Source organism: Trichosurus vulpecula, chromosome 6, assembly GCF_011100635.1.
Source record: "Trichosurus vulpecula isolate mTriVul1 chromosome 6, mTriVul1.pri, whole genome shotgun sequence".
NCBI classification, from domain to species: domain Eukaryota; kingdom Metazoa; phylum Chordata; class Mammalia; order Diprotodontia; family Phalangeridae; genus Trichosurus; species Trichosurus vulpecula.
In genome coordinates, this window is record NC_050578.1 from 282,942,033 (window position 1) to 282,968,532 (window position 26,500).

Genomic DNA, 26,500 nt, shown 5'->3' on the forward strand with positions numbered 1-26,500 from the left:
GATCTCCAGGCCACTGGCCCATCAGGGAACCATCATTTCTGCTTTGCCTGTTCTCTACTGTTACTCAGGAAGCTGCCCTGAGACAGCAGCTCTCTCAATCCCCCATCCTTCCATGCTACCCCTCCTCCTTGGCCAAGGGGACATCATACTGCAAAGGAACACACCCATGGGCTAGCCTAGCACACCACTCAGACTCCCTGGAAAAACTCTGGGTCATCTCCAAAGGATCCTCTGCTCTGCCACCAGATGCTGGGCCATGGCTGGAGGTTCCTGAGCTGCCCATCAACAGCCCTCATTCCCTGACTCCTCCACTTTCTCCTACAAAGTGTCTCCTTGCCTTTCTTGGGCATCATTTCCCATCCCTGGGAACCTGGACAATCATTTCCTTTTAATAAACCTGCCCTTAAACCTGAAAATGTCTCCGTTGTCTTGACAAATGGCTTGGGGTGATCTGCATCCTGTGACCTGAGCATGTGGTCAGCAGCTTGCAGGCAGGGACATTCTGGGATTTTGGGGTCTTGGGACATTTTGGGACATTGACCCAGACCTGATGCACTTTGTATCCTCCTCTTGGGTTTCACCAACACTGAGTGACTTCTCCAGGGTGATGGTCACAATGCCAAGAGCTCATGATTTTAGAGCCCGTTCTGGTCACATAGCACTTGGCAATAGATGGATTAGGGTCTCCATTTACCCCAAGATCAGTGTCAAGTGTCAGTGGCCATGGGGTCCTGACTTCTCAACCCACAAACACCAAAGACAACAGAGCAGGTTTGTGGTACAAATTGCTAGATCAGAGTGAGAGGAGGGCACAGTCGGCCCCAGACACATGGGGTGGTGGAGGTGGTTCAGCTCTGAGGCTGCTTCCAGAGCTCCAGCTGCAGTTGCGTCTGGTGCCAGGCCTAGCCAGGGGGAGGAATTAAGTGGCAGGTCAGAGCGGGAGTGCAGAGCCTTCCTTGCCCTGCTGGGATCTGGCTCACCATCCTGGTTGGCGGTTCTTGGGAGGGGAGGAGTGCTGCTGTGGCAGAGTTTGCTGCGCAGAAGTGGCTTTGAAAACAGCAGTGCAGCCCCTCAAGCTTGGGACAAAGTGCTCTCTATTCTACAAGCAGTCATACCCTGACAAAAAGCTCAAGGGTCAAGTAGTTGTCTGGGAACATGGCCAGGCAGCGAAAGAGGACTCAGATTCAGACTCAGACTTGAGAATCTTTTTTTTGGGTGACAAAGAAGATCAAAACATACAGCCGGAAGAAGTCAACAAAGTCAAAGAGCCTACATTCAAAAGCCCCCAAGAAAAATATGAATTGGTCTCAGGTCATGGAAGAGCTCAAAAAGGATTTGCAAAAGCCAGTAAGGAAAAAATAGGAAGAGAAATGAGAATGATGTGAGAAAACTGTGAAAAGAAGTCAATGACTTGCTAAAGAAGAGCCAAAAAATAGTGAAGGAAACAGCAGCTTAAAAAAGAGACTAATCCAAATGGCAAAAGAACTCCAAAAAGACAATGAGGAGAAGAATGCCTTGAAAGGCAGAATTAGCCAAATGGAAAAGGAGGCCCAAAAAACCACTGAAGAAAATACTACCTAAAAATTAGACTGGAGCAAGTGGAAGCTTGTGACTTTATGAGAAATCAAGATACTATAAAATAGAACCAAAGGAATGAAAAAAATGGAAGACTATGAGAACTATCTCCCTGGAAAAACCACTGACCAGGAAAAAAGATCCAGGAGAGATAATTTAAAAATTATTGGACTACCTGCAAGCCATGATCAAGAAAAGAGCCTAGACATCATCTTTCAAGAAATCATCAAGGAGAACTGCCCTGATATTCTCGAACCAGAGGGGAAAATAGAAATTGAAAGAATCCACCCATCACCTCTTGAAAAAGATGAAAAAAAGAAAACTCCTAGGGATATTGTCACTAAATTCCAGACTTTCCAGGTCAAGGAGAAAATACTGCAAGCAGCCAGAAAGAAACAATTTGAGTACTGTGGAAACACAGTCAGGATAACACAAGATCTAGTGTCTTCTACATTAAGGGATCTTAGGGCTTGGAATATGATATTCGGGAGGTCAAAGGAGTTAGGATTAAAACCAAGAAACACCTGCCCAGCAAAACTGAGTATCATGCTCCAAGGCAAAATATGGATTTTCAATAAAATCGAGGACTTTCAAGTTTCTCAGTGAAAAGACCAGAGCTGAATTGAAAATATGACTTTCAAACACAAGAATCAAGAGAAGCATGAAAAGGTAAACAAGAAAGAGAAATCATAAGGGACTTACTAAATTTGAACTGTTTGGTTTACATTCATGCACTGAATGATGATGTGTGTAATTCATGAGACCTTTCTCAGTATTAGGGTAGTTGAAGGTAGTTGAATATACACATATATAGACAGAGGGCACAGGGTGAGTTGAACATGAAGGGATGATATCTAAAACACTAAACTAAAATTAAGGAATGAGAGAGGAATATAATGGGGTAAATTATGTCACATAAAAGTGGCAAGAAAAAGCAGCTCGTTGGAAAGGAAGAGAGGGCAGGTGAGGGGGAATGAGTGCATCTTGCTGTCATCATCAGATTTGACTCGAGGAGGGAATAACATACACACTCAGTTGGATATCTTACCCCAGAGGAAACTAGGGAGAAGGGGATAACAAAGGAGGGATGATAGAAGAGAGGGCAGATAGAGGGAAAGAAATAATCCAAAGCAATGACTTTTGAAAAGGGACAGGGTCAAGGGACAAAACCGAATAAAGGGGGACAGGATAGGATGGAGGGAAATGTAGTTTGTCTTTCACAACATGAGTATTGTGGAAGTGTTTTACATAATGATACATGTGTGGCCTATGTTGAATTGCTTGCCTTCTTAGGCAGGGTGGCTGTGGAGGGAAGAGGGGAGACAATTTGGAACTCAAAGTCTTAAAAACAGATGCTCAGAAAAGGTTGTTTCTGCATGCAACTGGGAAATAAGATATATAGGGAATGGGGCATAGAAATCTATCCTGCCCTACAAGAAAGAAAGGGGAAAGGGGATTGGGAGGGAGTGGGGTGACAGAAGGGAGGGCTGACTGGGGAATGGGGCAATCAGAATGTATGCCATCTTGGAGTGGGGGGGAGGGTAGAAATGGGGAGAAAATTTGTACCTCAAAATCTTGTGAAAATCAATGCTGAAAACTACAAAGTATTAAATAATAAAATATGGAAAAAAAAAGAAAATAACTGTTGGGGAGAGTCAAACCAGGCAGAGGAAAGTATTGAAAACCATCAGAAAGGAATACTGATAAAAAGCTGAAACGACTGGGAATGACTTAGCTCTTCTCAGCAATATAACAACCCTAGACACAATCCAAAAGGACTCATGATGAAAAATGCAATCTGCAATCAAGAGCAAGAACTGGTGACATCAGATGGAAAACTGAAACATATTATTTTTAATTTGCCTTATTTCTTTCCTTCCTTCCTATTTCCTTCCTTTCTTCATTCCTTCTTTCTTCCTTCCTTTCTTTTTTATTCCTTTCTTCCTTTCTTTATTCCTTTCTTTCTTTCTTTCTTTCTTTCTGTCTTTCTTTCTCTATTTTTCTCCTTTTTCTTTCTTTTTCTCTCATTCATTTTATCTTTTCCTTTAATCTTTCCTCTTTTTTTCTAATTTTTCTTCTTCATTCTCTTTCTCTCTTCCTTTTTCTCTTTCCTTCTTTCTCTTCCCTTTCTTTTCTCTATTTCTTTCATTCATTCTTTCTTGTTCAAGTTTTCTTGCACAAGATGATTAACATGGAAATGTTTTATGTGATTGCACAGATGTATCCTAAAGGAGATTGCTCACCTTCTCAGGGAGGGGAGATGGAAATAAAGGATGAAGAGTATTTGAAACTCGAAACTTAAAGCAGGAAATGCTTCCCCCCACTTAATAGTATTTTGTTTCTTCCCATTACAAGTAAAGATAGCTTTCAATATTCACTTTTACAAGGGTTTGAACTCCAAATTATTTCTTCCTCCCTCCACTCCCCACTCCACAAGAGGGCATGCCATCTGATATAGGCTATACATGTACAGTCCGATTAGACATATTTCCATATTAGTCATACTGTGAGAGAAGAATCAAAACTAAAAGGAAAAACCAAGAGAAAGGAAAGCAAGAAGAAAAAATACTATGCTCCGATTAGCATTCAGACTCCAGTCTCTGGACTGCATCTCTGGAGGTGGAGAGCATTGTCCATCATGAGCACCTTGGAGTTGTCTTAGATCCTTGCATTGCTAAGAAGAGCTAAGTCTATCAAAGTTGGGCATCTCACAGTGTTGCTGTTACTGTGGACAATGTTGTCTTGGTTCTGCTCCCTTCACACGGCACCAGTTCATGTAAGTCTTTCCAGGCTTTTCTGAAGTCTGCCTGTTCTCTGTATATTTTAGAACTGAGGCCTTCATCAGAGAATTTGGTTGTCCAAAATGTTTCCCAGCTTTCTGTTTCCATTCTACCCAAGGATGCATTGGCTTTGTTGGCCCAAAAACTATTTTATTTAATTTTGCATTTTGCATTTGATAACATTCTCCACCTCGTGTTTGGTCATAAATTCTTCCTTTCTCCACAGGTCTGACAGGTAATCTATTCCTTGCTCTCCTAATTTAAAGCAGGAAATGTGAAAATTTGTTTCACATGGAATTGGAGAAAAATAAAATATTATTTTAAAAACAAGCACAATGAATCACCTCCCCCTTGCCAGCCACTGGTTAGGGCCAGGAGGATCCATGGACCAAAGTGAGAGAGTTCCTGGTCTCCAGAGCCTTTCCTGATCAGATGACCACAGTCTTCCTCCACCATCCAGCTCCTTTCCCCATCACTGCTGACCCCAAGCCTTCCCTTCTTTTCCCCAGCCACCATGAGGGCCTGGACTCAGGGTCACAATGCTCCCCATCTTTCCCCCTGCCTCCAGCAGACATGCAGAAGCCTTGCCCCTGACCCCTCCAGTGCTGCTCTCTTGACTCTGATGGGGCATGACAAGACCTCTCTGCCCACATGGTGGCAGCAATGAGGCTGAAGCCTCCTTGCTCAGCTCACAAGACACTGCCTCCTCTGGCCTTGTCCCCCGTGGCAGGCCCTTCCCAACTTAGCCCCATCAGCTCTGTTGGACCTGGGACTGCTTGCCCGACTGCCAGTTTTGTCTGGGCTTGCTTCGTCCTCTCTTCCTTCTCGAGGGGAGGCAAGAGCTGGGCCCCTCTCACCTGATACGGCACAGGACATGCTCACTTGGCATCCACCTGTGGTCTTCCCTTCTTCCTCCTTGAAGCAAGGTCATCGGTGCTTTGCAGTGTCTGCCAGCAGCTTTCTCAGCCCTGCCTTGGCCATGACTCTTCTCTCAGCCTGTTGACTTAGGGCATGTGCATGGGGCTCAAGAACCAAACATGTTGTGTCTCACACATGCATGCTATCACCTGCCCACAGATTTCTAGGGATCCTCTGCTTCTTCCCTGGCTTCTGGGCTCTCTGCATTTATTTGCCAGCTGGGGCTGAAGTGGGGGAGCCTAGAGGCTCCTGGGTGGAGCTGTCAGATCCCAATGTCCCTATGGGCAGTGCCAAACAGCCCCGTTGGCCAATCAAGGCAGCCTGCTGCTTCCAGGTGAGTCATGGCCACAAGGCCTGCCCCAACACGATCCAAAGACTGAGCCAATGGCAGCCAGGGCCCCAGTGTACAACAACAACCCACCAAGCCTACAGGGGCTTCTCCTGCATCTGCAGGGCTTCAGAGTGAGGGGCAAGTGAGCATGTGCCCAGGCCTGTCCCTGCTGCTGCACGCAGTATAAAAGCTGGGTGCTGAGAGGGGCAGCCACAACCCACTGACTCCTCCCTCTATCTCGACACCTTCCACCCCTGTGTACACCAAGTTCCTCCAAGCTCCCAGCACCATGGGCTGCTCTGGCTGTTCAGGAGGCTGTGGCTCCAGCTGTGGGGGCTGTGGCTCCAGTTGCTGTGTGCCAGTTTGCTGCTGCAAGCCTGTCTGCTGCTGTGTGCCAGCCTGCTCCTGCTCCAGCTGTGGTGGAGGCAGCAAGGGAGGCTGTGGCTCCAGCTGTGGTGGAGGCTGCAAGGGAGGCTGTGGCTCCAGCTGTGGTGGAGGCTGCAAGGGAGGCTGTGGCTCCAGCTGTAGGGGCTGCTGCCAGTCCAGCTGTGGCTCTGGCTGTGGAGGCTGCTGTCAGTCCAGCTGTGGTGGAGGCTGTGGGGGCTGCTGTCAGTCCAGCTGTTGCAAGCCTGTCTGCTGCTGTGTGCCAGCTTGCTCCTGCTCCAGCTGTGGTGGAGGCTGTGGGGGCTGCTCCCAGTCCAGCTGTTGCAAGCCTGTCTGCTGTTGTGTGCCAGCTTGCTCCTGCTCCGGCTGTGGTGGAGGCTGTGGGGGCTGCTCTCAGTCCAGCTGTTGCAAGCCTGTCTGCTGTTGTGTGCCAGCTTGCTCCTGCTCCAGCTGTGGTGGAGGCTGTGGGGGCTGCTCTCAGTCCAGCTGTTGCAAGCCTGTCTGCTGTTGTGTGCCAGCTTGCTCCTGCTCCGGCTGTGGTGGAGGCTGTGGGGGCTGCTCTCAGTCCAGCTGTTGCAAGCCTGTCTGCTGTTGTGTGCCAGCTTGCTCCTGCTCCGGCTGTGGTGGAGGCTGTGGCTCCAGCTGTGGAGGCTGTTGCTAGTCCAGCTGCTGCAAGCCCTGCTGCCGGCAGTCCAGCAGCTGCGTCCCTGTTTGCTGCCAGTGTAAGATCTGAAGCCCACCCCTTGAACTTCCCATGAGACCCCTAGGAAAACACACCACTCTACAAGACTCACCATCCACTCCCAGCTCCCAGCAGCACTGCTCCTTTCTCATCATTCTTCCTGATCTCCAGGCCACTGGCCCATCAGGGAACCATCATTTCTGCTTTGCCTGTTCTCTACTGTTACTCAGGAAGCTGCCCTGAGACAGCAGCTCTCTCAATCCCCCATCCTTCCATGCTACCCCTCCTCCTTGGCCAAGGGGACATCATACTGCAAAGGAACACACCCATGGGCTAGCCTAGCACACCACTCAGACTCCCTGGAAAAACTCTGGGTCATCTCCAAAGGATCCTCTGCTCTGCCACCAGATGCTGGGCCATGGCTGGAGGTTCCTGAGCTGCCCATCAACAGCCCTCATTCCCTGACTCCTCCACTTTCTCCTACAAAGTGTCTCCTTGCCTTTCTTGGGCATCATTTCCCATCCCTGGGAACCTGGACAATCATTTCCTTTTAATAAAACCTGCCCTTAAACCTGAAAATGTCTCCGTTGTCTTGACAAATGGCTTGGGGTGATCTGCATCCTGTGACCTGAGCATGTGGTCAGCAGCTTGCAGGCAGGGACATTCTGGGATTTTGGGGTCTTGGGACATTTTGGGACATTGACCCAGACCTGATGCACTTTGTATCCTCCTCTTGGGTTTCACCAACACTGAGTGACTTCTCCAGGGTGATGGTCACAATGCCAAGAGCTCATGATTTTAGAGCCCGTTCTGGTCACATAGCACTTGGCAATAGATGGATTAGGGTCTCCATTTACCCCAAGATCAGTGTCAAGTGTCAGTGGCCATGGGGTCCTGACTTCTCAACCCACAAACACCAAAGACAACAGAGCAGGTTTGTGGTCAAATTGCTAGATCAGAGTGAGAGGAGGGCACAGTCGGCCCCAGACACATGGGGTGGTGGAGGTGGTTCAGCTCTGAGGCTGCTTCCAGAGCTCCAGCTGCAGTTGCGTCTGGTGCCAGGCCTAGCCAGGGGGAGGAATTAAGTGGCAGCTCAGAGCGGGAGTGCAGAGCCTTCCTTGCCCTGCTGGGATCTGGCTCACCATCCTGGTTGGCGGTTCTTGGGAGGGGAGGAGTGCTGCTGTGGCAGAGTTTGCTGCGCAGAAGTGGCTTTGAAAACAGCAGTGCAGCCCCTCAAGCTTGGGACAAAGTGCTCTCTATTCTACAAGCAGTCATACCCTGACAAAAAGCTCAAGGGTCAAGTAGTTGTCTGGGAACATGGCCAGGCAGCGAAAGAGGACTCAGATTCAGACTCAGACTTGAGAATCTTTTTTTTTGGGTGACAAAGAAGATCAAAACATACAGCCGGAAGAAGTCAACAAAGTCAAAGAGCCTACTTCAAAAGCCCCCAAGAAAAATATGAATTGGTCTCAGGTCATGGAAGAGCTCAAAAAGGATTTGCAAAAGCCAGTAAGGAAAAAATAGGAAGAGAAATGAGAATGATGTGAGAAAACTGTGAAAAGAAGTCAATGACTTGCTAAAGAAGAGCCAAAAAATAGTGAAGGAAACAGCAGCTTAAAAAAGAGACTAATCCAAATGGCAAAAGAACTCCAAAAAGACAATGAGGAGAAGAATGCCTTGAAAGGCAGAATTAGCCAAATGGAAAAGGAGGCCCAAAAAACCACTGAAGAAAATACTACCTAAAAATTAGACTGGAGCAAGTGGAAGCTTGTGACTTTATGAGAAATCAAGATACTATAAAATAGAACCAAAGGAATGAAAAAAATGGAAGACTATGAGAACTATCTCCCTGGAAAAACCACTGACCAGGAAAAAAGATCCAGGAGAGATAATTTAAAAATTATTGGACTACCTGCAAGCCATGATCAAGAAAAGAGCCTAGACATCATCTTTCAAGAAATCATCAAGGAGAACTGCCCTGATATTCTCGAACCAGAGGGGAAAATAGAAATTGAAAGAATCCACCCATCACCTCTTGAAAAAGATGAAAAAAAGAAAACTCCTAGGGATATTGTCACTAAATTCCAGACTTTCCAGGTCAAGGAGAAAATACTGCAAGCAGCCAGAAAGAAACAATTTGAGTACTGTGGAAACACAGTCAGGATAACACAAGATCTAGTGTCTTCTACATTAAGGGATCTTAGGGCTTGGAATATGATATTCGGGAGGTCAAAGGAGTTAGGATTAAAACCAAGAAACACCTGCCCAGCAAAACTGAGTATCATGCTCCAAGGCAAAATATGGATTTTCAATAAAATCGAGGACTTTCAAGTTTCTCAGTGAAAAGACCAGAGCTGAATTGAAAATATGACTTTCAAACACAAGAATCAAGAGAAGCATGAAAAGGTAAACAAGAAAGAGAAATCATAAGGGACTTACTAAATTTGAACTGTTTGGTTTACATTCATGCACTGAATGATGATGTGTGTAATTCATGAGACCTTTCTCAGTATTAGGGTAGTTGAAGGTAGTTGAATATACACATATATAGACAGAGGGCACAGGGTGAGTTGAACATGAAGGGATGATATCTAAAACACTAAACTAAAATTAAGGAATGAGAGAGGAATATAATGGGGTAAATTATGTCACATAAAAGTGGCAAGAAAAAGCAGCTCGTTGGAAAGGAAGAGAGGGCAGGTGAGGGGGAATGAGTGCATCTTGCTGTCATCATCAGATTTGACTCGAGGAGGGAATAACATACACACTCAGTTGGATATCTTACCCCAGAGGAAACTAGGGAGAAGGGGATAACAAAGGAGGGATGATAGAAGAGAGGGCAGATAGAGGGAAAGAAATAATCCAAAGCAATGACTTTTGAAAAGGGACAGGGTCAAGGGACAAAACCGAATAAAGGGGGACAGGATAGGATGGAGGGAAATGTAGTTTGTCTTTCACAACATGAGTATTGTGGAAGTGTTTTACATAATGATACATGTGTGGCCTATGTTGAATTGCTTGCCTTCTTAGGCAGGGTGGCTGTGGAGGGAAGAGGGGAGACAATTTGGAACTCAAAGTCTTAAAAACAGATGCTCAGAAAAGGTTGTTTCTGCATGCAACTGGGAAATAAGATATATAGGGAATGGGGCATAGAAATCTATCCTGCCCTACAAGAAAGAAAGGGGAAAGGGGATTGGGAGGGAGTGGGGTGACAGAAGGGAGGGCTGACTGGGGAATGGGGCAATCAGAATGTATGCCATCTTGGAGTGGGGGGAGGGTAGAAATGGGGAGAAAATTTGTACCTCAAAATCTTGTGAAAATCAATGCTGAAAACTACAAAGTATTAAATAATAAAATATGGAAAAAAAAAGAAAATAACTGTTGGGGAGAGTCAAACCAGGCAGAGGAAAGTATTGAAAACCATCAGAAAGGAATACTGATAAAAAGCTGAAACGACTGGGAATGACTTAGCTCTTCTCAGCAATATAACAACCCTAGACACAATCCAAAAGGACTCATGATGAAAAATGCAATCTGCAATCAAGAGCAAGAACTGGTGACATCAGATGGAAAACTGAAACATATTATTTTTAATTTGCCTTATTTCTTTCCTTCCTTCCTATTTCCTTCCTTTCTTCATTCCTTCTTTCTTCCTTCCTTTCTTTTTTATTCCTTTCTTCCTTTCTTTATTCCTTTCTTTCTTTCTTTCTTTCTTTCTTTCTTTCTGTCTTTCTTTCTCTATTTTTCTCCTTTTTCTTTCTTTTTCTCTCATTCATTTTTATCTTTTCCTTTAATCTTTCCTCTTTTTTTCTAATTTTTCTTCTTCATTCTCTTTCTCTCTTCCTTTTTCTCTTTCCTTCTTTCTCTTCCCTTTCTTTTCTCTATTTCTTTCATTCATTCTTTCTTGTTCAAGTTTTCTTGCACAAGATGATTAACATGGAAATGTTTTATGTGATTGCACAGATGTATCCTAAAGGAGATTGCTCACCTTCTCAGGGAGGGGAGATGGAAATAAAGGATGAAGAGTATTTGAAACTCGAAACTTAAAGCAGGAAATGCTTCCCCCCACTTAATAGTATTTTGTTTCTTCCCATTACAAGTAAAGATAGCTTTCAATATTCACTTTTACAAGGGTTTGAACTCCAAATTATTTCTTCCTCCCTCCACTCCCCACTCCACAAGAGGGCATGCCATCTGATATAGGCTATACATGTACAGTCCGATTAGACATATTTCCATATTAGTCATACTGTGAGAGAAGAATCAAAACTAAAAGGAAAAACCAAGAGAAAGGAAAGCAAGAAGAAAAAATACTATGCTCCGATTAGCATTCAGACTCCAGTCTCTGGACTGCATCTCTGGAGGTGGAGAGCATTGTCCATCATGAGCACCTTGGAGTTGTCTTAGATCCTTGCATTGCTAAGAAGAGCTAAGTCTATCAAAGTTGGGCATCTCACAGTGTTGCTGTTACTGTGGACAATGTTGTCTTGGTTCTGCTCCCTTCACACGGCACCAGTTCATGTAAGTCTTTCCAGGCTTTTCTGAAGTCTGCCTGTTCTCTGTATATTTTAGAACTGAGGCCTTCATCAGAGAATTTGGTTGTCCAAAATGTTTCCCAGCTTTCTGTTTCCATTCTACCCAAGGATGCATTGGCTTTGTTGGCCCAAAAACTATTTTATTTAATTTTGCATTTTGCATTTGATAACATTCTCCACCTCGTGTTTGGTCATAAATTCTTCCTTTCTCCACAGGTCTGACAGGTAATCTATTCCTTGCTCTCCTAATTTAAAGCAGGAAATGTGAAAATTTGTTTCACATGGAATTGGAGAAAAATAAAATATTATTTTAAAAACAAGCACAATGAATCACCTCCCCCTTGCCAGCCACTGGTTAGGGCCAGGAGGATCCATGGACCAAAGTGAGAGAGTTCCTGGTCTCCAGAGCCTTTCCTGATCAGATGACCACAGTCTTCCTCCACCATCCAGCTCCTTTCCCCATCACTGCTGACCCCAAGCCTTCCCTTCTTTTCCCCAGCCACCATGAGGGCCTGGACTCAGGGTCACAATGCTCCCCATCTTTCCCCCTGCCTCCAGCAGACATGCAGAAGCCTTGCCCCTGACCCCTCCAGTGCTGCTCTCTTGACTCTGATGGGGCATGACAAGACCTCTCTGCCCACATGGTGGCAGCAATGAGGCTGAAGCCTCCTTGCTCAGCTCACAAGACACTGCCTCCTCTGGCCTTGTCCCCCGTGGCAGGCCCTTCCCAACTTAGCCCCATCAGCTCTGTTGGACCTGGGACTGCTTGCCCGACTGCCAGTTTTGTCTGGGCTTGCTTCGTCCTCTCTTCCTTCTCGAGGGGAGGCAAGAGCTGGGCCCCTCTCACCTGATACGGCACAGGACATGCTCACTTGGCATCCACCTGTGGTCTTCCCTTCTTCCTCCTTGAAGCAAGGTCATCGGTGCTTTGCAGTGTCTGCCAGCAGCTTTCTCAGCCCTGCCTTGGCCATGACTCTTCTCTCAGCCTGTTGACTTAGGGCATGTGCATGGGGCTCAAGAACCAAACATGTTGTGTCTCACACATGCATGCTATCACCTGCCCACAGATTTCTAGGGATCCTCTGCTTCTTCCCTGGCTTCTGGGCTCTCTGCATTTATTTGCCAGCTGGGGCTGAAGTGGGGGAGCCTAGAGGCTCCTGGGTGGAGCTGTCAGATCCCAATGTCCCTATGGGCAGTGCCAAACAGCCCTGTTGGCCAATCAAGGCAGCCTGCTGCTTCCAGGTGAGTCATGGCCACAAGGCCTGCCCCAACACGATCCAAAGACTGAGCCAATGGCAGCCAGGGCCCCAGTGTACAACAACAACCCACCAAGCCTACAGGGGCTTCTCCTGCATCTGCAGGGCTTCAGAGTGAGGGGCAAGTGAGCATGTGCCCAGGCCTGTCCCTGCTGCTGCACGCAGTATAAAAGCTGGGTGCTGAGAGGGGCAGCCACAACCCACTGACTCCTCCCTCTATCTCGACACCTTCCACCCCTGTGTACACCAAGTTCCTCCAAGCTCCCAGCACCATGGGCTGCTCTGGCTGTTCAGGAGGCTGTGGCTCCAGCTGTGGGGGCTGTGGCTCCAGTTGCTGTGTGCCAGTTTGCTGCTGCAAGCCTGTCTGCTGCTGTGTGCCAGCCTGCTCCTGCTCCAGCTGTGGTGGAGGCAGCAAGGGAGGCTGTGGCTCCAGCTGTGGTGGAGGCTGCAAGGGAGGCTGTGGCTCCAGCTGTGGTGGAGGCTGCAAGGGAGGCTGTGGCTCCAGCTGTAGGGGCTGCTGCCAGTCCAGCTGTGGCTCTGGCTGTGGAGGCTGCTGTCAGTCCAGCTGTGGTGGAGGCTGTGGGGGCTGCTGTCAGTCCAGCTGTTGCAAGCCTGTCTGCTGCTGTGTGCCAGCTTGCTCCTGCTCCAGCTGTGGTGGAGGCTGTGGGGGCTGCTCCCAGTCCAGCTGTTGCAAGCCTGTCTGCTGTTGTGTGCCAGCTTGCTCCTGCTCCGGCTGTGGTGGAGGCTGTGGGGGCTGCTCTCAGTCCAGCTGTTGCAAGCCTGTCTGCTGTTGTGTGCCAGCTTGCTCCTGCTCCAGCTGTGGTGGAGGCTGTGGGGGCTGCTGTCAGTCCAGCTGTTGCAAGCCTGTCTGCTGTTGTGTGCCAGCTTGCTCCTGCTCCGGCTGTGGTGGAGGCTGTGGGGGCTGCTCTCAGTCCAGCTGTTGCAAGCCTGTCTGCTGTTGTGTGCCAGCTTGCTCCTGCTCCGGCTGTGGTGGAGGCTGTGGCTCCAGCTGTGGAGGCTGTTGCTAGTCCAGCTGCTGCAAGCCCTGCTGCCGGCAGTCCAGCAGCTGCGTCCCTGTTTGCTGCCAGTGTAAGATCTGAAGCCCACCCCTTGAACTTCCCATGAGACCCCTAGGAAAACACACCACTCTACAAGACTCACCATCCACTCCCAGCTCCCAGCAGCACTGCTCCTTTCTCATCATTCTTCCTGATCTCCAGGCCACTGGCCCATCAGGGAACCATCATTTCTGCTTTGCCTGTTCTCTACTGTTACTCAGGAAGCTGCCCTGAGACAGCAGCTCTCTCAATCCCCCATCCTTCCATGCTACCCCTCCTCCTTGGCCAAGGGGACATCATACTGCAAAGGAACACACCCATGGGCTAGCCTAGCACACCACTCAGACTCCCTGGAAAAACTCTGGGTCATCTCCAAAGGATCCTCTGCTCTGCCACCAGATGCTGGGCCATGGCTGGAGGTTCCTGAGCTGCCCATCAACAGCCCTCATTCCCTGACTCCTCCACTTTCTCCTACAAAGTGTCTCCTTGCCTTTCTTGGGCATCATTTCCCATCCCTGGGAACCTGGACAATCATTTCCTTTTAATAAAACCTGCCCTTAAACCTGAAAATGTCTCCGTTGTCTTGACAAATGGCTTGGGGTGATCTGCATCCTGTGACCTGAGCATGTGGTCAGCAGCTTGCAGGCAGGGACATTCTGGGATTTTGGGGTCTTGGGACATTTTGGGACATTGACCCAGACCTGATGCACTTTGTATCCTCCTCTTGGGTTTCACCAACACTGAGTGACTTCTCCAGGGTGATGGTCACAATGCCAAGAGCTCATGATTTTAGAGCCCGTTCTGGTCACATAGCACTTGGCAATAGATGGATTAGGGTCTCCATTTACCCCAAGATCAGTGTCAAGTGTCAGTGGCCATGGGGTCCTGACTTCTCAACCCACAAACACCAAAGACAACAGAGCAGGTTTGTGGTCAAATTGCTAGATCAGAGTGAGAGGAGGGCACAGTCGGCCCCAGACACATGGGGTGGTGGAGGTGGTTCAGCTCTGAGGCTGCTTCCAGAGCTCCAGCTGCAGTTGCGTCTGGTGCCAGGCCTAGCCAGGGGGAGGAATTAAGTGGCAGCTCAGAGCGGGAGTGCAGAGCCTTCCTTGCCCTGCTGGGATCTGGCTCACCATCCTGGTTGGCGGTTCTTGGGAGGGGAGGAGTGCTGCTGTGGCAGAGTTTGCTGCGCAGAAGTGGCTTTGAAAACAGCAGTGCAGCCCCTCAAGCTTGGGACAAAGTGCTCTCTATTCTACAAGCAGTCATACCCTGACAAAAAGCTCAAGGGTCAAGTAGTTGTCTGGGAACATGGCCAGGCAGCGAAAGAGGACTCAGATTCAGACTCAGACTTGAGAATCTTTTTTTTTGGGTGACAAAGAAGATCAAAACATACAGCCGGAAGAAGTCAACAAAGTCAAAGAGCCTACTTCAAAAGCCCCCAAGAAAAATATGAATTGGTCTCAGGTCATGGAAGAGCTCAAAAAGGATTTGCAAAAGCCAGTAAGGAAAAAATAGGAAGAGAAATGAGAATGATGTGAGAAAACTGTGAAAAGAAGTCAATGACTTGCTAAAGAAGAGCCAAAAAATAGTGAAGGAAACAGCAGCTTAAAAAAGAGACTAATCCAAATGGCAAAAGAACTCCAAAAAGACAATGAGGAGAAGAATGCCTTGAAAGGCAGAATTAGCCAAATGGAAAAGGAGGCCCAAAAAACCACTGAAGAAAATACTACCTAAAAATTAGACTGGAGCAAGTGGAAGCTTGTGACTTTATGAGAAATCAAGATACTATAAAATAGAACCAAAGGAATGAAAAAAATGGAAGACTATGAGAACTATCTCCCTGGAAAAACCACTGACCAGGAAAAAAGATCCAGGAGAGATAATTTAAAAATTATTGGACTACCTGCAAGCCATGATCAAGAAAAGAGCCTAGACATCATCTTTCAAGAAATCATCAAGGAGAACTGCCCTGATATTCTCGAACCAGAGGGGAAAATAGAAATTGAAAGAATCCACCCATCACCTCTTGAAAAAGATGAAAAAAAGAAAACTCCTAGGGATATTGTCACTAAATTCCAGACTTTCCAGGTCAAGGAGAAAATACTGCAAGCAGCCAGAAAGAAACAATTTGAGTACTGTGGAAACACAGTCAGGATAACACAAGATCTAGTGTCTTCTACATTAAGGGATCTTAGGGCTTGGAATATGATATTCGGGAGGTCAAAGGAGTTAGGATTAAAACCAAGAAACACCTGCCCAGCAAAACTGAGTATCATGCTCCAAGGCAAAATATGGATTTTCAATAAAATCGAGGACTTTCAAGTTTCTCAGTGAAAAGACCAGAGCTGAATTGAAAATATGACTTTCAAACACAAGAATCAAGAGAAGCATGAAAAGGTAAACAAGAAAGAGAAATCATAAGGGACTTACTAAATTTGAACTGTTTGGTTTACATTCATGCACTGAATGATGATGTGTGTAATTCATGAGACCTTTCTCAGTATTAGGGTAGTTGAAGGTAGTTGAATATACACATATATAGACAGAGGGCACAGGGTGAGTTGAACATGAAGGGATGATATCTAAAACACTAAACTAAAATTAAGGAATGAGAGAGGAATATAATGGGGTAAATTATGTCACATAAAAGTGGCAAGAAAAAGCAGCTCGTTGGAAAGGAAGAGAGGGCAGGTGAGGGGGAATGAGTGCATCTTGCTGTCATCATCAGATTTGACTCGAGGAGGGAATAACATACACACTCAGTTGGATATCTTACCCCAGAGGAAACTAGGGAGAAGGGGATAACAAAGGAGGGATGATAGAAGAGAGGGCAGATAGAGGGAAAGAAATAATCCAAAGCAATGACTTTTGAAAAGGGACAGGGTCAAGGGACAAAACCGAATAAAGGGGGACAGGATAGGATGGAGGGAAATGTAGTTTGTCTTTCACAACATGAGTATTGTGGAAGTGTTTTACATAATGATACATGTGTGGCCTATGTTGAATTGCTTGCCTTCTTAGGCAGGGTGGCTGTGGAGGGAAGAGGGGAGACAATTTGGAACTCAAAGTCTTAAAAACAGATGCTCAGAAAAGGTTGTTTCTGCATGCAACTGGGAAATAAGATATATAGGGAATGGGGCATAGAAATCTATCCTGCCCTACAAGAAAGAAAGGGGAAAGGGGATTGGGAGGGAGTGGGGTGACAGAAGGGAGGGCTGACTGGGGAATGGGGCAATCAGAATGTATGCCATCTTGGAGTGGGGGGGAGGGTAGAAATGGGGAGAAAATTTGTACCTCAAAATCTTGTGAAAATCAATGCTGAAAACTACAAAGTATTAAATAATAAAATATGGAAAAAAAAAGAAAATAACTGTTGGGGAGAGTCAAACCAGGCAGAGGAAAGTATTGAAAACCATCAGAAAGGAATACTGATAAAAAGCTGAAACGACTGGGAATGACTTAGCTCTTCTCAGCAATATAACAACCCTAGACACAATCCAAAAGGACTCATGATGAAAAATGCAATCTGCAATCAAGAGCAAGAACTGGTGACATCAGATGGAAAACTGAAACATATTATTTTTAATTTGCCTTATTTCTTTCCTTCCTTCCTATTTCCTTCCTTTCTTCATTCCTTCTTTCTTCCTTCCTTTCTTTTTTATTCCTTTCTTCCTTTCTTTATTCCTTTCTTTCTTTCTTTCTTTCTTTCTTTCTTTCTTTCTGTCTTTCTTTCTCTATTTTTCTCCTTTTTCTTTCTTTTTCTCTCATTCATTTTAATCTTTTCCTTTAATCTTTCCTCTTTTTTTCTAATTTTTCTTCTTCATTCTCTTTCTCTCTTCCTTTTTCTCTTTCCTTCTTTCTCTTCCCTTTCTTTTCTCTATTTCTTTCATTCATTCTTTCTTGTTCAAGTTTTCTTGCACAAGATGATTAACATGGAAATGTTTTATGTGATTGCACAGATGTATCCTAAAGGAGATTGCTCACCTTCTCAGGGAGGGGAGATGGAAATAAAGGATGAAGAGTATTTGAAACTCGAAACTTAAAGCAGGAAATGCTTCCCCCCACTTAATAGTATTTTGTTTCTTCCCATTACAAGTAAAGATAGCTTTCAATATTCACTTTTACAAGGGTTTGAACTCCAAATTATTTCTTCCTCCCTCCACTCCCCACTCCACAAGAGGGCATGCCATCTGATATAGGCTATACATGTACAGTCCGATTAGACATATTTCCATATTAGTCATACTGTGAGAGAAGAATCAAAACTAAAAGGAAAAACCAAGAGAAAGGAAAGCAAGAAGAAAAAATACTATGCTCCGATTAGCATTCAGACTCCAGTCTCTGGACTGCATCTCTGGAGGTGGAGAGCATTGTCCATCATGAGCACCTTGGAGTTGTCTTAGATCCTTGCATTGCTAAGAAGAGCTAAGTCTATCAAAGTTGGGCATCTCACAGTGTTGCTGTTACTGTGGACAATGTTGTCTTGGTTCTGCTCCCTTCACACGGCACCAGTTCATGTAAGTCTTTCCAGGCTTTTCTGAAGTCTGCCTGTTCTCTGTATATTTTAGAACTGAGGCCTTCATCAGAGAATTTGGTTGTCCAAAATGTTTCCCAGCTTTCTGTTTCCATTCTACCCAAGGATGCATTGGCTTTGTTGGCCCAAAAACTATTTTATTTAATTTTGCATTTTGCATTTGATAACATTCTCCACCTCGTGTTTGGTCATAAATTCTTCCTTTCTCCACAGGTCTGACAGGTAATCTATTCCTTGCTCTCCTAATTTAAAGCAGGAAATGTGAAAATTTGTTTCACATGGAATTGGAGAAAAATAAAATATTATTTTAAAAACAAGCACAATGAATCACCTCCCCCTTGCCAGCCACTGGTTAGGGCCAGGAGGATCCATGGACCAAAGTGAGAGAGTTCCTGGTCTCCAGAGCCTTTCCTGATCAGATGACCACAGTCTTCCTCCACCATCCAGCTCCTTTCCCCATCACTGCTGACCCCAAGCCTTCCCTTCTTTTCCCCAGCCACCATGAGGGCCTGGACTCAGGGTCACAATGCTCCCCATCTTTCCCCCTGCCTCCAGCAGACATGCAGAAGCCTTGCCCCTGACCCCTCCAGTGCTGCTCTCTTGACTCTGATGGGGCATGACAAGACCTCTCTGCCCACATGGTGGCAGCAATGAGGCTTCAGCCTCATTGCTCAGCTCACAAGACACTGCCTCCTCTGGCCTTGTCCCCCGTGGCAGGCCCTTCCCAACTTAGCCCCATCAGCTCTGTTGGACCTGGGACTGCTTGCCCGACTGCCAGTTTTGCCTGGGCTTGCTTCGTCCTCTCTTCCTTCTCGAGGGGAGGCAAGAGCTGGGCCCCTCTCACCTGATACGGCACAGGACATGCTCACTTGGCATCCACCTGTGGTCTTCCCTTCTTCCTCCTTGAAGCAAGGTCATCGGTGCTTTGCAGTGTCTGCCAGCAGCTTTCTCAGCCCTGCCTTGGCCATGACTCTTCTCTCAGCCTGTTGACTTAGGGCATGTGCATGGGGCTCAAGAACCAAACATGTTGTGTCTCACACATGCATGCTATCACCTGCCCACAGATTTCTAGGGATCCTCTGCTTCTTCCCTGGCTTCTGGGCTCTCTGCATTTATTTGCCAGCTGGGGCTGAAGTGGGGGAGCCTAGAGGCTCCTGGGTGGAGCTGTCAGATCCCAATGTCCCTATGGGCAGTGCCAAACAGCCCTGTTGGCCAATCAAGGCAGCCTGCTGCTTCCAGGTGAGTCATGGCCACAAGGCCTGCCCCAACACGATCCAAAGACTGAGCCAATGGCAGCCAGGGCCCAGTGTACAACAACAACCCACCAAGCCTACAGGGGCTTCTCCTGCATCTGCAGGGCTTCAGAGTGAGGGGCAAGTGAGCATGTGCCCAGGCCTGTCCCTGCTGCTGCACGCAGTATAAAAGCTGGGTGCTGAGAGGGGCAGCCACAACCCACTGACTCCTCCCTCTATCTCGACACCTTCCACCCCTGTGTACACCAAGTTCCTCCAAGCTCCCAGCACCATGGGCTGCTCTGGCTGTTCAGGAGGCTGTGGCTCCAGCTGTGGGGGCTGTGGCTCCAGTTGCTGTGTGCCAGTTTGCTGCTGCAAGCCTGTCTGCTGCTGTGTGCCAGCCTGCTCCTGCTCCAGCTGTGGTGGAGGCAGCAAGGGAGGCTGTGGCTCCAGCTGTGGTGGAGGCTGCAAGGGAGGCTGTGGCTCCAGCTGTGGTGGAGGCTGCAAGGGAGGCTGTGGCTCCAGCTGTAGGGGCTGCTGCCAGTCCAGCTGTGGCTCTGGCTGTGGAGGCTGCTGTCAGTCCAGCTGTGGTGGAGGCTGTGGGGGCTGCTGTCAGTCCAGCTGTTGCAAGCCTGTCTGCTGCTGTGTGCCAGCTTGCTCCTGCTCCAGCTGTGGTGGAGGCTGTGGGGGCTGCTCCCAGTCCAGCTGTTGCAAGCCTGTCTGCTGTTGTGTGCCAGCTTGCTCCTGCTCCGGCTGTGGTGGAGGCTGTGGGGGCTGCTCTCAGTCCAGCTGTTGCAAGCCTGTCTGCTGTTGTGTGCCAGCTTGCTCCTGCTCCGGCTGTGGTGGAGGCAGCAAGGGAGGCTGTGGCTCCAGCTGTGGTGGAGGCTGCAAGGGAGGCTGTGGCTCCAGCTGTGGTGGAGGCTGCAAGGGAGGCTGTGGCTCCAGCTGTGGTGGAGGCTGCAAGGGAGGCTGTGGCTCCAGCTGTGGTGGAGGCTGCAAGGGAGGCTGTGGCTCCAGTTGTGGGGGCTGCAAGGGAGGCTGTGGCTCCAGCTGTGGTGGAAGCTGCAAGGGAGGCTGTGGCTCCAGCTGTGGGGGCTGCTGCCAGGCTGGCTGTGGGGGCTGCTGTCAGTCCAGCTGTGGCTCTGGCTGTGGGGGCTGCTGTCAGTCCAGCTGTTGCAAGCCTGTCTGCTGTTGTGTGCCAGCTTGCTCCTGCTCCGGCTGTGGTGGAGGCTGTGGGGGCTGCTCTCAATCCAAGTGTTGCAAGCCTGTCTGCTGCTGTGTGCCAGCTTGCTCCTGCTCCGGCTGTGGTGGAGGCTGTGGGGCCTGCTCTCAATCCAAGTGTTGCAAGCCTGTCTGCTGCTGTGTGCCAGCTTGCTCCTGCTCCGGCTGTGGTGGAGGCTGTGGCTCCAGCTGTGGTGGAGGCTGTTGCCAGTCCAGCTGCTGCAAGCCCTGCTGCCAGCAGTCCAACTGCTGTGTCCCTGTTTGCTGCCAGTGTAAGATCTGAAGCCCACCCCTTGAACTTCCCATGAGACCCCTAGGAAAACACACCACTTTACAAGACCCACCATCCACTCCCAGCTCCCAGCAGCACTGCTCCTTTCTCAGCATTCTTGCTGATCTCCAGGCCACTGGTCCATCAGGGAACCATCATTTCTGCTTTGCCTGCTCTCTACTGTTACTCAGGAAGCTGCCCTGAGACAGCAGCTCTCCCAATCCCCCATCCTTCCATGCTACCCCTCCTCCTTGGCCAAGGGGACATCACACCGCAAAGGAACACACCCATGGACTAGCCTAGCACACCACCCAGACCCCCTGGAAAACCTCTGGGTCGTCTCCGAAGGATCTTCTGCTCTGCCACCAGATGCTGGGCCATGGCTGGAGGTTCCTGAGCTGCCCATCAACAGCCCTCATTCCCTGACTCCTCCACTTTCTCCTACAAAGTGTCTCCTTGCCTTTCTTGGGCATCATTTCCCATCCCTGGGAACCTGCACAATCATTTCCTTTTAATTAAATCTGCCCTTAAACCTGAAAATGTCTCCTTTGTCTTGACAAATGCCTTGGGGTGATCTGCATCCTGTTCCCTGAGTACCTAGTCAGCAGCTTGCAGGCAGGGACATTCTGGGGTCTTGGGACATTTTGGGACATTGACCCAGACCTGATGCATTTTGCATCCTCCTCTTGGGTTCCACCAATACTGAGTGACTTCTCCAGGGTGATGGACACAATGCCAAGAGCTCATGCCTTTAGAGCCCATTATGGGCACATAGCACTTGGCAATAGATGGATTAGGGCCTCCATTTACCCCAAGATCAGTGTCAAGTGCTCAAGGGACAGCCTCAATGCCTCATTCCTGCCCCTCTCCAGCCAGCCAGGGCTTCATAAGGATGCATGTGCACGCATGGCTGCCCCATTCCTCAGCTGATTCCAAATGACATTGCCTTCCATCAAAACACCCTCACCTACAACAAAGGAACCATGGAGCAGTGCTCTTGATACTTAAGGTCTCAGTTAGGTCACCACTCTGTATTCATCCTACTGAACGTGATCTGCTTATATCCATTCAAGTGTTGTCTCCACATCTGTTGGGGAACAGTCTCTTGCTGGAGACTCTCTTGGTGGAGAAACGGGGCTGCCCTGTGTGGTGTTATCATAAAATGGGCCTGCCTACCATGTTGAATGAAGTGCACTGAGGAAAAGTCAGAAGGAAAAGCAGAGAGAAAGACACAGAAGAGAGAGAAAGAGACAGAGGGGAGAGAGAGAGAGAAAGAGAGAGAGAGAGACAGAGACAGAGAGACAGAGACAGAGAGAGAGGTCAGGGGGTTAGCATTTAGCATTTCACCAATTTTTTTCATCAAGTAAATGAATGTGCACAGCCCAGCGTGGGCCATGCCAGGACCAACCAGATCGAGAGCCAGGCGCAACTGGCCGTGGGGTCCTGAATCTTTGAGCTGTGGTAGTTACCAGACTTCTCAACCCACAAACACCAAAGACAACAGAGCAGGTTTGTGGACAAACTGCTAGATCAGAGTGAGAGGAGGGCACGGTCGGCCCCAGCCCCATGGGGTGGTGGAGGTGGTTCAGCTCTGAGGCTGCTTCCAGAGCTCCAGCTGCAGTTGCTTCTGGTGCCAGGCCTAGCCGGTGGGAGGGATTAAGTGGCGGATCAGAGCGGGAGTGCAGAGCCTTCCTTGCCCTGCTGGGATCTGGCTCACCATCCTGGTCGGCGGTTCTTGGGGGAGGAGGAGAGCTGCTGTGGCAGAGCTTGCTGTGTAGAAGTAGCTTTGGAAACAGCAGTGCAGCCCCTCAAGCTTGGGACAAAGTACTCTCTATTCTACAAGCACTCATACCCTGACAAAAAGCTCAAGGGTCAAGTAGTTGTCTGGGAACTTGGCCAGGCAGCGAAAGAGGACTCAGATTCAGACTCAGACTTGAGAATCTTTTTTTTGGGTGACAAAGAAGATCAAAACATACAGCCGGAGGAAGTCAACAAAGTCAAAGAGCCTACATCAAAAGCCCCCAAGAAAAATATGGATTGGTCTCAGGCCATGCAAAAGCTCAAAAAGGATTTGGAAAAGCAAGTAAGGAAAAAATGGGAAAAGAAATGAGAGTGATGTGAGAAAACCATGAAAAGAAGTCAACGACTTGCTAAAGGAGACCCAAAAAATACTGAAGGAAACAGCAGCTTAAAAAAGAGACTAATCCAAATGGCAAAAGAGCTCCAAAAAGCCAATGAGGAGAAGAATGCCTTGAAAGGCAGAATTAGGCAAATGGAAAAGGAGGCCCAAAAGACCACTGAAGAAAATACTACGTAAACAATTAGATTGGAGCGAGTGGAAGCTAGTAACTTCATGAGAAATCAAGATACTATAAAATAGAAGCAAAGGAATGAAAAAAATGGAAGACAATGTGAACTATCTCACTGGAAAAACCACTGACCTGAAAAATAGATGCAGGAGCGATAATTTAAAAATTATTGGACTACCTGCAAGCAATGATCAGAAAAAGAGCCTAGACATCATCTTTCAAGAAATTATCAGGGAGAACCGCTCTGATATTCTCGAGCCAGAGGGGAAAATAGAAATTGAAAGAATACACCCATCACCTCCTGAAAAAGATGAAAAAAAGAAAACTCCTAGGGATATTGTCACCAAATTCCAGACTTTCCAGGTCAAGGAGAAAATACTGCAAGCAGCCAGAAAGAAAAAATTTAAATACTGTGGAAACAGAATCAGGATAACACATGATCTAGCATCTTCTACATTAAGGGATCGTAGGGCTTGGAATATGATATTCCGGAGGTCAAAGGAGTTAGGATTAAAACCAAGAAACACCTACCCAGCAAAACTGAGTATCATGCTCCAAGGCAAAATATGGATTTTCAATAAAATCGAGGACTTTCAAGCTTTCTCAGTGAAAAGACCAGAGCTGAATTGAAAATATGACTTTCAAACACAAGAATCAAGAGAAGCATGAAAAGGTAAACCAAAAAGAGAAATCATAAGGGACTTACTAAATTTGAACTGTTTGGTTTACATTCATGCACTGAATGATGATGTGTGTAATTCATGAGACCTTTCTCAGTATTAGGGTAGTTGAAGGTAGTTGAATATACATATATATAGACAGAGGGCACAGGGTGAGTTGAACATGAAGGGACGATATCTAAAAAACTAAACTAAAACTAAGGGATGAGAGAGCAATATATTGAGAGAGGGAGAAAGGGAGAGACAGAATGGGGTAAATTATCTCACATAAAAGTGGCAAGAAAAAGCAGTTTGTTGGAAGGGAAGAGGGGGCAGGTGAGGGGGAATGAGAGCATCTTGCTGTCATCAGATTTGACTCGAGGAGGGAATAACATGCACACTCAATTGGATATCTTACCCCAGAGGAAACTAGGGAGAAGGGGATAACAAAGGATGGACGATAGAAGAGAGGGCAGATAGAGGGAAAGAAATAATCCAAAGCAATGACTTTTGAAAAGGGACAGGGTCAAGGGACAAAACCGAATAAAGGGGGACAGGATAGGATGGAGGGAAATGTAGTTAGTCTTTCACAACATGAGTATTGTGGAAGTGTTTTACATAATGATACATGTGTGGCCTATGTTGAATTGCTTGCCTTCTTAGGCAGGGTGGCTGGGGAGGGAAGAGGGGAGACAATTTGGAACTCAAAGTTTTAAAAACAGATGCTCAGAAAAAGTTGTTTCTGCATGCAACTGGGAAATAAGATATATAGGGAATGGGACATAGAAATCTATCCTGCCCTACAAGAAAGAAAGGGGAAAGGGGATTGGGAGGGAGTGAGGTGACAGAAGGGAGGGCTGACTGGGGAATGGGGCAATCAGAATGTATGCTATCTTGGAGTTGGGGGGAGGGTAGAAAGGGGGAGAAAATTTGTACCTCAAAATCTTGTGAAAATCAATGCTGAAAACTAAAAAGTATTAAATAATAAAATATGGAATTAAAAAAAAGAAAATGACTGTTGGGGAGAGTCAGACCAGGCAGAGGAAAGTATTGAAAACCATCACAAAGGAATACTGATAAAAAGCTGAAATGACTGGGAATGACTTAGCTCTTCTCAGTAATATTACAACCCTAGACACAATCCAAAAGGACTCATGATCAAAAGTGCAATCTGCTTCAAGAACAAGAACTGGTGACATCAGATTGAAGACTGAAGCATATTATTTTTAATTTGCCTTATTTCTTTCCTTCCTTCCTTTTTCCTTCCTTTCTTCCTTCTTTCTTTCTTCCTTCCTTCCTTCCTTCCTTCCTTCCTTTCTTTCTTTCTTTCTTTCTTTCTTTCTTTCTTTCTTTCTTTCTTTCTTTCTTTCTTTCTTTCTTTCTGTCTTTCTCTATTTTTCTCCTTTTTCTTTCTTTTTCTCTCCTTCATTTTAATCTTTTCCTTTAATCTTTCCTCTTTTTTTCTAATTTTTCTTCTTCATTCTCTTTCTCTCTTCCTTTTTCCCTTTCCTTCATTCTCTTCCCTTTCTTTTCTCTATTTCTTTCATTCATTCTTTCTTGTTCAAGTTTTCTTGCACAAGATGATTAACATGGAAATGTTTTATGTGATTGCACAGATGTATCCTAAAGGAGATTGCTCACCTTCTCAGGGAGGGGAGATGGAAATAAAGGATGAAGAGTATTTGAAACTCGAAATTTAAAGCAGGAAATGTTTCCCCCCACTTAATAGTATTTTGTTTCTTCCCATTACAAGTAAAGATAGCTTTCAATATTCACTTTTACAAGGGTTTGAACTCCAAATTATTTCTTCCTCCCTCCACTCCCCACTCCACAAGAGGGCATGCCATCTGATATAGGCTATACGTGTACAGTCCGATTAGACATATTTCCATATTAGTCATACTGTGAGAGAAGAATCAAAACTAAAAGGAAAAACCAAGAGAAAGGAAAGCAAGAAGAAAAAATACTATGCTCCGATTAGCATTCAGACTCCAGTCTCTGGACTGCATCTCTGGAGGTGGAGAGCATTGTCCATCATGAGCACCTTGGAGTTGTCTTAGATCCTTGCATTGCTAAGAAGAGCTAAGTCTATCAAAGTTGGGCATCTCACAGTGTTGCTTTTACTGTGGACAATGTTGTCTTGGTTCTGCTCCCTTCACACGGCACCAGTTCATGTAAGTCTTTCCAGGCTTTTCTGAAGTCTGCCTGTTCTCTGTATATTTTAGAACTGAGGCCTTCATCAGAGAATTTGGTTGTCCAAAATGTTTCCCAGCTTTCTGTTTCCATTCTACCCAAGGATGCATTGGCTTTGTTGGCCCAAAAACTATTTTATTTAATTTTGCATTTTGCATTTGATAACATTCTCCACCTCATGTTTGGTCATAAATTCTTCCTTTCTCCACAGGTCTGACAGGTAATCTATTCCTTGCTCTCCTAATTTAAAGCAGGAAATGTGAAAATTTGTTTCACATGGAATTGGAGAAAAATGAAATATTATTTTAAAAACAGGCACAATGAATCACCTCACCCTTGCCAGCCACTGGTTAGGGCCAGGAGGATCCATGGACCAAAGTGAGAGAGTTCCTGGTCTCCAGAGCCTTTCCTGATCAGATGACCACAGTCTTCCTCCACCATCCAGCTCCTTTCCCCATCACTGCTGACCCCAAGCCTTCCCTTCTTTTCCCCAGCCGCCATGAGGGCCAGGACTCAGGGTCACAATGCTCCCCATTTTTCCCCCTGCCTCCAGCAGACATGC

The 26,500-nt window shown here is 46.9% G+C and overlaps 1 protein-coding gene across 1 annotated transcript in view; it reads left to right on the top strand.

Moving 5' to 3' along the window:
* The window catches only part of LOC118855246 (nascent polypeptide-associated complex subunit alpha, muscle-specific form-like), a 46,204-nt gene extending 25,390 nt beyond the window's left edge, over positions 1-20,814 (top strand). Inside the window, exons 10-16 of the mRNA XM_036765327.1 lie at positions 5,562-5,746; positions 5,873-6,710; positions 12,402-12,586; positions 12,713-13,550; positions 19,247-19,292; positions 19,411-19,469; positions 19,600-20,814. Of these exons, the coding sequence (XP_036621222.1) occupies positions 5,562-5,746; positions 5,873-6,710; positions 12,402-12,586; positions 12,713-13,550; positions 19,247-19,292; positions 19,411-19,469; positions 19,600-20,814 (3,366 nt within the window). The remainder of the gene's footprint in view (positions 1-5,561; positions 5,747-5,872; positions 6,711-12,401; positions 12,587-12,712; positions 13,551-19,246; positions 19,293-19,410; positions 19,470-19,599) is intronic.
* Positions 20,815-26,500: the final 5,686 nt, after the last annotated feature.